This window comes from Anser anser (genome assembly GCF_964211835.1).
Source record: "Anser anser genome assembly, chromosome: 5".
Lineage (NCBI taxonomy): Eukaryota > Metazoa > Chordata > Aves > Anseriformes > Anatidae > Anser > Anser anser.
The window spans coordinates 29,090,625-29,102,606 of NC_139725.1; the positions used below are offsets into that span (position 1 = coordinate 29,090,625).

Here is an 11,982-nt window from a genome sequence, read left to right on the forward strand (position 1 = left end):
CATCAACCCATTTTCTGATCACTTGCCTGTTGTCTGCCTGGGCTACTCAGCTGCAAAACTGGAAGTGTGTATGGAAGTGTTCCCCTTGCACAGAAGTGTCTCGCATGTGAAACGGGACAGCCTGGGATGTATAGCCCGTCTCATTACTTGGCCTGGTGCATCAGGTTGATCTGCATCTTACTCAACCTAACGGATGATTAATGTCCCATTCGGAGTTGGTGTTCTAAAATGTGAAAGGATAATCTTAGTGCTGTTACAATATCCTTTTCTTGCAGCCCTAAACCAGAGTCCTGCCCTCATTTTGTGAGCCAAATTTCTATAGAGAAGCACAGCTCTTCACAGTCTTCCCCTTGCTAGGCCTGTCCTCGTCTACTGTCTGTGGGGAGGCTCTTGGCCCAGCATCTCACCAGCATCACCTGGGCAGGGACTGCTTGCTCCTCTGAGGGCCAGATGTGGTTTCCACAGACTTGCCTTCTTTCTTGTCATTCTGTCATCAGGTTGGGAAAGAAGGTCCTGCTGGGGAGAGAGGGAGAACTTCTGAGCTGGCTTAGCTCAGTCTTACTAATAATATTGCATTTTGAGGAGCTACTTCTCTAGCTGCTTGAAATATAATCTGCTGGTGATGGGAGGTGTTTCCATAGCCTTGAAATAAGAAGCCCCCCGTTTTCCACAAAACACCGAGGTGTGAGCAGCAGCAGTACCAGCATTGCCATCCACATGCAGTCTCCACGACTTGTTTGCTCTCTGCTGAGACAATTGCATCAGTGGCAGCTGTGTTTCTGGTTTTCTGGAAGCTGCTGCCCATCCCACTGTAGCTACCTCACTGATTAATGCCTTTTGGTTTCCTTAGGGGACTGAATAGCTATCATATGATTAGAGCCTTTTGGTCTTTATTACTGTCACTCCCTTAAAAGTCTTGTATAACCAAGATCAATTATCTATTTGAAGCTTTTCATAAGTCTGCATCTCTTACTGAACCCAGCCTTCTGTCTGAATGCCTCTCCCACTAATGTCCTGCAACTACTTTCCTGCGTGGTTCTTAGGCATTAATTGCTGTCCAATCAAACAGCACTTTTCTCCCTCATTTCCCTATTAAGACCTTCTTTTGCTATGTTGCCTGCCAAGTATCAGCCACTTTGGTGTCACTGGCAGACAAGATACTTGGGAATGGCTGCAATGTTCCTTATTGTAAATGCTCAGACAACTTGTAACCATTACCCTGTGGTGTCCGCAGCTTGTGCAAGGATGAGATGTGGCTCATATTCTCCCAGGGTATCGTTCGTTCCCTTCTATATTTTACTGTGCAATTTTTGTCTTATTTTGAGTGAAATGTTTTACAGAAGGAGCTAATGGTTTACGGACTTGCTTAGTGCCCAGCACCAGATTATATTTGGCTGCCACCGTTCAGCATCTGCCCTGCCTAGGGATGCTTTTAATCAGCAGGCAGCAGGTGAGGGCTGTCCTTCAAGCACATCAGAAGGAGGTTCCCATCCAGCTTCAGCTGACTAGACACCTGACAAGAGAAGAAAAATGCTGAGACGGTATTAGCACATTGATGCTTGACTTCTTGCAGTTGTGGTGAAAGGCTTAGGATTCAAAAGAAATCAACTCTTTTTGTTGATTGTAATCTGATTGTTGTAATGGGTTCATTTGTACTGCAGAGGTTGTCAAGGACCTGGTTTTGTGGTTCAGTTATTAGCCACAAGCTTCCAGTGTTGGAACTAGATACCTTGCAAAGTGTAAGAAAGAAGCAGAGGATAAATGGGTGATTATTATGTGGTGCACAAATCCAGGAAAGAGAAATCTTCATTGCATGGGGGAAATGACACGGGTAGAAGAAGACAAGGCTTGTTGGCTGTATTTGTGTGAGGCTTTGGCGGGCAGGCTTAAGGCAACAGAAATAACTGGTGGCAGGATGCTTGGAAGAAGAAGGGACAGGCTGAGAGGGAAGGACCTTCTGTGCATTTGGATAACTTCTTTTGTCGAAGATCCAACTTTGTAAAGAGATCTCAAAAATTACAAGGAAAACCTTACAGACAGTACTGCATGCTGTGGATGCTTGCTGCTATCAGAGTTCAAATACATTTCATGTAATAAAGGTGTAGAGGGAAGTGCAAGGGGTAAGCAACACAAGCAGAATAACTGAGATTTATTGAAAAGAGAGGAAAATCATACAACAGTCGGCAGTTTAGTAAAAACTTCACAGTCATTTTGTTCCCTGGAGAATGCCAGTTCTTTATTTCCTTGGTGCCTTACCTAGCAATAGGTATGACTTCTGAGGCCTCTGCATCTTTTGATGTCTGTCTCTTCAGATATAAAAAAAAGTCTCCCTTCCTGCTGTAGCTGTATAATCCCTGTTCAGACAAAAGATACCTTTTCCTAACACCTTGTACCATGGGGCTGACATGTGCAGAGCAAAGAAGTTAAGTAGTGCCTGATGAAGAGTCAAGAGAAACTCACCTTGAAAGAAAAGTTTCTAAAAACTAAAAGATGTCAAATTCACACTGAGGTGTAAATCTGTCAGGCTTCAGTAAAATTACGCCTAAGCAGCTTGTGCCAGTGAAGGTAGCGTGGGAGAGCAATGCTTAGGACCTTGTAAATTTCTACTAAAAGTGTAAAAACTAATTGTGTCGAAATTGTTCAGCGATAAGCAAATTGTATCCTTTCAAAAACCTCTTCACCAAGTTTCTTCCTGTAGAGACAAATAGAGTTTGTTCTCATTTCCTTTTTGTCATGACTAACCACCTCTCTCTATGCTCAGCTGTTCCTTTTTATTCTCGTCCTTTGTGCTTTGCTGTCCTGAAGCCAAATCTGAGCGGATTTCAATGGCTCTCTTGTCCTTTTTGACTCGGTACTGGGCAGTCTGAGAGCATAAGAAACTATTCTCCAAATCCCAGATATGATGCATGAAATCTTTATCAAGAAGAAGTAAGAGTTCAGCTGCATAGATGCAAGGTGCGGTATGGGAAAATGTTAAACCTGAAAATTTTCTCTTCCAGTTTCCTGTCTGTGGCTTCTATCGAAGCTTAGCCTTTCAGTACAATAAACTTTTGGGGTATGGAGGCTGTAGGAGACAGCTGAAAGGACTCAGGTTTTTAACACTCTGCATTGAAAATTGCATGTTAGAGGCAGAAAAGTTGGGACAGTGCTACTTCTTTAAATGATCAAGAAGGTGATGTGTGCTCCTTTTGAGATGCCTGTGTTTTTCTACTGATGATTACATCCAGAAGTTCTTTGGTAGCCTCACTCCTGGCAAAGTCCTTGAACCTCTCAGCTCCCTCCTTGCTACCAGATGGAAAAACAGCTGCATCCCAGTCCTCAGGCAGAGCAGTAGACGTTGTCCAGGTCCCTTCTGAAATGTAGTTCCTCAAGGCTTAAATTTGCTGTAGTGAAAGTGAGACAACTTAAAATTCAAATTTCTTAGAATTTGCGCTTTGTGGTTGTTACAAATTTGTGCATGTTGCAGTCTGGGTGATAAGGACTTGTGAATTCCTTGTTGACTCCTCTCCCTGTCTTCATTTCAGAGTGCCTGCTGGGGTGCGTGCAGAAGGATGGCTGCGGCAGAGCCTCTGACCGCTTTCTCCCGATGGTACCTCTATGCCATTCACGGATATTTCTGTGAGGTGATGTTCACGGCTGCTTGGGAGTTTGTGGTCAACTTTAACTGGAAGTTCCCAGGTGTTACCAGTGTGTGGGCGCTCTTCATCTATGGCACCTCCATCCTCATCGTGGAGAAGATGTATCTGTATCTCAAAGACAAGTGTAACATTTTGCTGCGCTGCTTCATTTACACCCTTTGGACTTATCTCTGGGAGTTCACCACTGGCCTCATCCTACGCCAGTTCAATGCCTGCCCGTGGGACTATTCCCAGTTTGATTTTGACTTCATGGGCCTGATCACCCTGGAGTATGCCATTCCTTGGTTTTGTGCTTCTTTCATCATGGAGCAGCTGGTGATCAGAAACACCCTGCGCTTGCGATTTGATGAGACTGCTGAGCCAGGGGCCCCCACTGTCCCCGTAGCCTTGGCCAACGGCCACGTGAAGACAGATTGAACAGTGACTCAGAACCACGGTTAGCAATCTGAGAGAGCCCAGACCTCTACCACAAACTGTCGGCTCTGGCTTTGAGGTACTGCTCCTAGCTGTATGATAAGATTAATAAACCCCATTTTTCTAATGGGGTTGTGCATGGGATATACCGGAAAAAATGGAACCAATAGATTTTCTATGGATTTTACTCTTTGGGCTCCAAGGACCAATATCAGTTACTTGTTAGTTAGGTCATTTCTGATTTTAACTTATTACAGATGAAAGCAGTTCTTTGGCTTACAGTTTCATGTGGAGAAAGAAGAAAAGAAGTGCTACAGTGGAAATGCATTCAAAAAGGAAAAACATAATCAGTGGATGGGCATGGACGCGCCAGCTAAATTAGTGATTGGCTTACTCCATTAGGCAATATTCAGGTGCTTGCTTGCAACCAATACCTCCCGTGGGACCTGAGATGCTGCAGGAACAAGGAAAATCTATCTGCTGATGAGAGGAACGTAAGACTGGCAGTCTGCTGGGGAGGTAGATGGTGTTCCCCTCTTCAGGTCCCACTGGCCTCCCCCAAGGTTCTTTGTTGCACCACAACATGATCTGGTGCTGGACATCTTGCTGAATTTATACAAATCTTGTACTTCTTGAAATCTCAGTCCTGATACTCACTAGATTTTTTTTTTTTTAATAAAGGCCTTTTCTTGCCGAGTGAATTTTACCATAATCTGTGCAATCTAAATCTTGGCAAAAGGCACAAGAAATAGCGTAAGTCTTCCCATCTCCTCTGTCTCCCCAAAGCAGAACTTGTCTGAAGGGCTGCTGCAGATTCCAGCTCCCATCCCAATCATGCAAATCTTGTAGAGACTGTACGCGCCACAAGAGTGTTCTGCCTGCCTTCCCACATCTGTTTCTGGTGATGTTGGTGGCTTAGTCTGGCTGCAACCCATTGTACTTGACCAAAGGTCAAAATCTTCATGTGGCTAAAGTGGTACCCACGATTCAGTGCTCCAGCACTGACTGTCACCTCCTTCAGCACTGGGCAGAACTGAGCCAGGACTCAGTGTTCTCCTCAGTGTTTCAAGAGGATTTGCTTTTCCTTCCCAAAATCTGTTTTCAATACCCACAGCAAACCTTTCTCATGGCAATTACTGGAGGCAGCAAAAGATGTGCTGTGCTGTCTGATATAGGGAGACACGTTATTTTAAAAGACAAACAAACCCCTCCTTGAAGAGCACTGAGTGAGTTACGAGGTTCCAGGGAGGGCAGCAGTAGAGCTGGAGGTGCAGGAGTGCAGTGGCTCCCTTTCAGAGCTACCTGCATGGGGGCAGTTTGAAATTTGTCCTATTGACAGCATTTATGGAGTATGGGGAAAGCTGCAATGCAAAGAAGGTGCTTGATACTGGCAGCCACAGATTAAATCATTTGCTTTGGTAAGCCTGTGCTGCCAGTGTCGGCCATGAACATGGAGTTTCCATCTGTCAGATGTACCTCACTCCTAACAGCTTTAAGAGGCAGGTTTGCTGTAATGGTCCTGTAGGGCCAGATTAATTTTGGGTTTTCTTCCATCACAGTCAACTGAGCTGCAGAAGGGATGAATTTAGCTTGAAATGCAAGTGTGTTTGTATGGTTGTAGGGTTCCACTCCTGTGATGGAAGTGGCCAGGTTCTTTCTATGTTGGTCCTCTGAGAGGGCGTGCTTGGCTGTGTAGCTGCTCCTTGCCCTGGGGCATCCATTCCTGAGGGGAAAAGCACTTCTGGCCCTGTGAGGGGAATTATTTGTTGGTTCTGCTCTTAGGAAGGCAGTGTTAATCCTTTTTGTATCACACAGAGTGCAATTATTTTATTCCTCTCCCCCCCCCTTCTCACATGACATCCGTTGCTGGCAACGGGCACACAAAAACAGTGGCGTCAAGGAGTTAATCAAATCTGCCCTGGGGTGTGTAGTGTCTCCTGAAGCACTCAGAATACTTAGGTGGGTGTTTAGAGTTCCCTTTTTAGAGATCATTAAATTAAAAGAGAACAAACACTGAACAGATTCTTTTTTCTTGCTGTGATGCCAGTATTACGAAATCAGAGAAACAGCATGTTGTTTATCAGCCTTGATGGTCTCAGGTGTGTAGACCAAGGCAAAATAGTCACCTGACATTGTACAAGAGGCAAAACGGAGAAACCCTCAGCTTCACAGAAACATCCTTAGGATCCCTGCTTTCTCCTTAGCTGTTACAAAGCTCTTAAAGTTAACAGGAGTTAGCAAGATCCTTTGGTGACTCTGTACCAGCTGCAGATGGGACTAAGGGAGGCGGAGTTCATAGAGCTAACCTGGTTATGCAGTCGTGTGTCCCCACTAAATGATGTGGTTCTTTCAGTGATATAATATTTCAGTGCTCAAATTACGGATGGGTTTCCCAGCAGCATATGATACCTTATTCCATTATCCTTATTGTTTATGCCATTGTAACAACTATTTTAGTTTGCTTTCCTGTAATGTCTGATGTACCACCTAGATATTGCATCCTCATAGAGTTGTAATTTACACCCAGAAGTGCACTTTACTTGCAGCTTGCACACCAGAAACAGAAAGGGACCCAGCAAATTCTTAATTCAAATAATTCCCTGGACAGCTCATGTTATCACAGGGTTTGTTTTACTACCCTGTACCTAATGCAGCAGAGTTAGCTAGACTTCTCCTGTCTGAGCAATGTGGCTTTGTCTCTTCTGCAAAATCTCCCTTTTTAATACGTGTCATGCTTCTGGTAACATCTTATAGGGGAAGTGCCCAGAGCACATTACTGGGATCTTGGTGGCAGCTCAGCATGAGCTCAGGAGCTGGACTGAAGTTATAGAGACATTTACATTATGAAAAAGAAAACAAAACAAACAAAAAAAGAACGCACAAGGCCTAACAATTTGTTTGTATGTGTATCTTCCTCAGCAGATTAAAGTTGCCTGTTTTGAGTTCACCAGCAATAAAAAAAAGAAAAAACCACTTGTGATTTATCCACCTTGTCCAAACTCTGCAGCAAGGAGAAAGTGGCCCATTGCTGCTTTTTTGGGAGTGTGGTGGGTGGTGGGATACGGGCTTCAATTACCCGAGGTTCTACTTTTGCCTCCCTTGTCTTGCTTATCTCCTGTACTGTTCACACTAAAGGATGTCGAAGTACTTCCTAAAATACAGTCCGGTGTCCTCGGCGCAAGGGGGAGTTCAAGCATTGTCGTGATGTCTGTGCATATTGCAGTGATCTTGCCGGAGGGAAGTGGTTGTTTCAAAGCAGGGCAAGGCTGCATGTTGGTCTTTGGTGTTATAATTGAGAGAAATGTGTACATATGTACCAGGTATTATTATGCCTTTGGTCTGAATGCATTTTGTAATTAAAGCAGAATAATCCAATCAATGTTTCGCTTGACTAGTCCTGTGGCTATAAAAGGTAAAGAATTGCTGAAGTGCTTGAGCTGCTTGGAGAGTTAAGAAGCTGGTGGCTGAAGTCCTCTTGAGTTCAACAGCGTTATTCTGCTGTTGACTAATTTTTCTGAAACCTGCACAGAAAGAAAGGGGATTTCTTTGTTCACAGGAACTTTGGCCCTTTAGGTACTATGAATAAAATATGAGCTACCACTAAAATGTGAAATGAAACCAAATATTTTTCTATTTTAGTTTATCTCGGGCTCTGAATACATGCGCTGTGTCCTGTATTCAAGGGCAAGGCTTGCGGACCCAAGTTCTTTGCTTCAGTCTTTCTGCCTGCAAACTGCAGCTGAACCCGCAGACAAGGAAGCCGCTTTGTCTTCCGCTTCCTTCCTGCACGTCCGCAGCTACCACATCCCTCTGCCGTCCACCCTGTGTTGTAGAAGGAAATCTCTCTTCTGGTGCATCCCCTGCTACATCAGAAGCCGTTCCCACCATGCACCCCCTTGCCCAGCTGCTTTGGCACCAGGTCGGGTCACAGAGGTGGGGACACCTCAGGAGGCCTTGCTGTCCTCAGCTGTCCTTGCTTTGCAAATGGCCTCCGCTTGCACCTGCCTCCCCAGCTGCCCCTTCAGGTGTCTGGAGCCTGCCCTGGGGAAGCGACCGGCCCTTCCTTCCACCTCCAGCCTGGGGAATGGGGCAAGCCCCTCTGCGGCTGCTGGGGGGGCTCAGCACCACTCCAGGCTTTAAGCTAACAGAGGTCATTCTCAGTCTGGGGAGGGAACTTTGATTTTAAGAGCAGGCTCAAGAAGCATGACAATGAATTTGCAACACCCATAATGGCTTATTTCCAGGATGGCAAGGGTTCGCTACATCAAGGGTTTAGGGACTTGGGCCGCTGCTTTGCGATCATCCAACGTGAGAGAAGTGACAGGAGGAGGTGGTGCCCTCCGTACCTGCTGTGCTCTTGGCCCCCGGTCAGCTGGCAGATGCCAGGGGGAAAAGTGTCCTGCAGTAAGTCCCAGGGAGGGGCTGGGGGGACACTGGTTGGTTGGTCGGTGTCCAAAGGAGCTTCTTCTTCAAGTACGCAGCTGCCCTTTCCCAGTGAGATCTTCACTGCACGTGGCAATGCAGAAGTCTGCTTGCACCACAGAGCGTGACTGCCTGGACTTGCTCTGAGGTACACGGGAGGTTCAGAATCTCTACTCGTCTTTTTTCTCTAAGGAATTCCCTACCAACACCTCTGTGGAAAAATGCATCACCTAGCGATACGCAAGTGAGTGCTCATTAGGCTGGCTGAGGTACTAAAAGCCACACAGCACTGTGCTCCATCCTGGTAAGTTAATCATGCTGAAAGGCCGAAAGCCTTGGCCCTCAGAGTGCTGCCATGTGTTTCTGCCACTTCCAGCACCTGAGTTAGCCCAAGGGCCTACTCAGGAATGCGTTCTGCCTTATTAAATGTACTCTTAATTCCATGGGTTCCAATGGAAATGTTTTACATGGGAAAGCAGGAGGTCAAGAGGGAGAGACTGGGAGGAATACTGTATCAGCTTCATTACCATTTATGATCTCACTAGTGAACATCTTGTTTAAAGTTGCAGCTACTTACCTGAGGCCGTAGACACCAAATGTGGGAAGGTGGCTTGTCACAGCCTTGGAGTGGGTCACTAGCACCACACACCCACAGACCGTGTTGAGTGTGCGCGATGCCCTGCAATCTCGGTGCAGCCAGGAAGAGCTTCCACCGTGCAAGGACTCTGGTGGTGCAAGAGCTGCCGGTTAATGGTGGCAGAGCAAGGCCTGGTGGTGACATCTTCAAGACCTGGACAGGTTGGAAGCAGCTATTTCATGCTCTCCGTGTCTGAGACTTCTCACAGGTGTAAAGCAGTCTGGCAGGTTTTTTTTTATTCTGGCAGAAGCTGAGCTTTTCCTTGACTCCTTCCTCTGGAGCCCGGGCTGCTCGCTCCTTTTGTAGCCACTGGATTTTCTGATGTGAACCACCTTCATTAGCTTCTCAGAAAATAGCAGTTTTAAATGGTAATCCCAAATGCTTGACGTCAGTTTGTATTTATGCTGTAGTCAATTTTGGAGCTAAAGACTCTTAAGTATCTGGTAATGCTGTTTGTTTATACTGTTGTGTGGCATGCTGTCCTGCTTTGATGCTATAATGAAGAAGAAGGAGAAGGAAATACAAGCAATTTGCTCTTTAATAAAAAGAAGTAAACATATGCAGTTGGGACAATCGATATTTATTAAATATCTGAGTTGAGATATGCACAGTGTTTGTAGATTTCTGGCCTTTCAAACCCAGGATACTTTCCAGTGCAGAATTTGTCACTGACCCCCTTTGCAACATACCCATGCTGCTGCTTTGGTATGGTTCCTCACCTAGTATTTGGGGGAATAAGAATAACAGCATTTGCCTTTATCAGTTTTCACGGAAAGATCTCTAAGTGCTTTTCACAAAACAGTGAAATATATTCCCACTTCAGGCCTTGAAGTAGGTCAGAATGAACCCAAAATACGACTGTCAGGGAGCTGATGGAAATGTCCTGACAGGTCCAAGGTGGTCTAGTCAGACCTGGAAAGAAAGTTTAAAATTTTGCCTGTTGACCATTTTTCCAGGTGCGAGGAAAAATGTTAAACTCCCAACTGTCCTGTGCATGACAGCCCCTGGAGCAGTGGGCTACCCAGAGGCCATGGGCTTGTGACTGAGACAAGTCCCTCAGCTCTTCATTGGAAATGTCAGCAGCCACCTGCATGCGGGCTGCCCATATGCAAAGCTGGCACGTGAAGGGGCCGCCAGAGCTGATATGTAGCATAGGTCTGTCGTGTTCAAAACAGGACTGATTTCCCTGTCTGTGCTACATAATCTCATCTTCATCATCAGAGTACTTTTGGGTAAATATTGCTAGGGGCAACAAGCCATGTTAGAGGCTAAACTGAGGTGACCATCTGCTCTATCAGCTCATGTTGTTGCAGTTACTGCAGAGCTTATCTGCATTGCCCCTTCTGTTGTCAGATCCCTCATCTGATGCCACATCTCTTCCTATTGCTCCTGCTTCTCCATCAGGTCTTTCGGCAATCTGTCCCTTTCTATGCCGTACATCCACTGCAAGTCCATGTTGTGATCACAGCTACTCTAAGCTTCCTTTCTGGATCCCTCGTTTGGCAATTTAACACAAATGGACTGACTATTGATGAGCTGTGGCATCCATTAAAGCCCACAGCAGCTGCAGTTCTCAGTGCTTTGGAAGCTCAATGCAGAAAGCATTTTACACACTTGCCTTCAGGCACAAGGACAGCAGTAAGTTTGCAATTAATTTTCAGTGCCTTTGCTATAACATCCACACAATGGTACATAATAGGGTTTCAGGGCTAAATTCAGCTAAAAGGTTCTCCTGTCAATCTCTGAGTTTCAATGTGTGCAGAATAATTCGTAATTTCAACTGATTCTTGTTATAAATGCACATGGAGTGTATGTGTATGTTTACATGCGCAAACATGGCCGATGGCCTCAACACTGTACAACTGACTGCATTGTAAATTTTACAGGCAAAGAAGAGCCGTAACCTGCTTAGCTGCAAACACTGCCGCAGATCATCTGCCGCAGATCATCTGCATATGTCCACCCTGCCGCTTTCCTGAACATCTGAGATCCAGAGAAGAGCCAAGATGAAGCTCCACATACCCACGAAGCAGGCTAAGAGCTGAGACAGCAGCTCTTGACCTTACAAGCGGTGTGTCTGCACGTTTTCTGTAAGTTACACAAATTGCCACCAGGCCGCGTCCAGCACCATGGCTGCCTGTGAGCTCATGGCTGCCCCCACAGCAGGCCTGAGGCCTGGCCTTGGCTGCCGCCATCTCGGTCTGTTAAAGCCTATGTCTCTGCTTTACCTTCCACTGCTTCTGTCCTCTCCTGCCTCTCCACCTCACTAGCCGCCTCCTGGCAAGGACCTGTTGAATTTTAGGGTTTTGGTGTTAGCTTGGACCTGGTGACTTAATCGGTGCCACATAACAACTTTTCTTCCTGGCCAAGTTACCAGCCACGCAGGCCGCCCCTGGCCACAGCAGACTTCTGCTCCCCTTCTGCTTCTCATGCTCCCTGCCAGCCACTCTCCTCCTTTCTCCCTGGCAGACACACAGCAAGCAGGGGAGGCAGGGACGTTGACCTCCTCTGCTGCTTCTGTTCACACACAACGGAGAAAAAATTCACACACATTGTTCTTGCTGTATCAACCCCCACCTCCCGGAGCTGACTGGTGCTCCTCGTTCCTGTGCCTTAAATTCAAGCATTCTGTAATCATCAGATCAGCTCTTCCTTATTTGCCTGGCCTGTATGTCCCACCGGCTCAGCCCCATCCCCTGAGTGTCCCTGCTGTGCTGGTGCTGATGTCCCGGATGCCGGTTTCCCATTATTCATCCTGTACACAGGAGGTTTTCCTTTAGCTGGCCTGCTAGAACATACCCTTCTCCCCATTCCAGTCTGTCTTGCCAGCCCTACAAAACCCAGCAAATTAGATCATCTGCATATCTATTT

The 11,982-nt window shown here is 46.2% G+C and overlaps 1 protein-coding gene across 3 annotated transcripts in view; it reads left to right on the forward strand.

The window, feature by feature from the left end:
* The window catches only part of TMEM229B (transmembrane protein 229B), a 50,886-nt gene extending 43,457 nt beyond the window's left edge, over nucleotides 1–7,429 (forward strand). For all 3 annotated transcript variants that reach the window (XM_083836790.1, XM_083836789.1, XM_083836791.1), the window contains one exon: nucleotides 3,525–7,429. In XM_083836790.1, coding sequence (XP_083692916.1) covers nucleotides 3,552–4,055 — 504 coding nt within the window. In that variant the 5' untranslated portion in view covers nucleotides 3,525–3,551 and the 3' untranslated portion in view covers nucleotides 4,056–7,429. The remainder of the gene's footprint in view (nucleotides 1–3,524) is intronic.
* The last annotated feature ends 4,553 nt before the right edge of the window (nucleotides 7,430–11,982 follow it).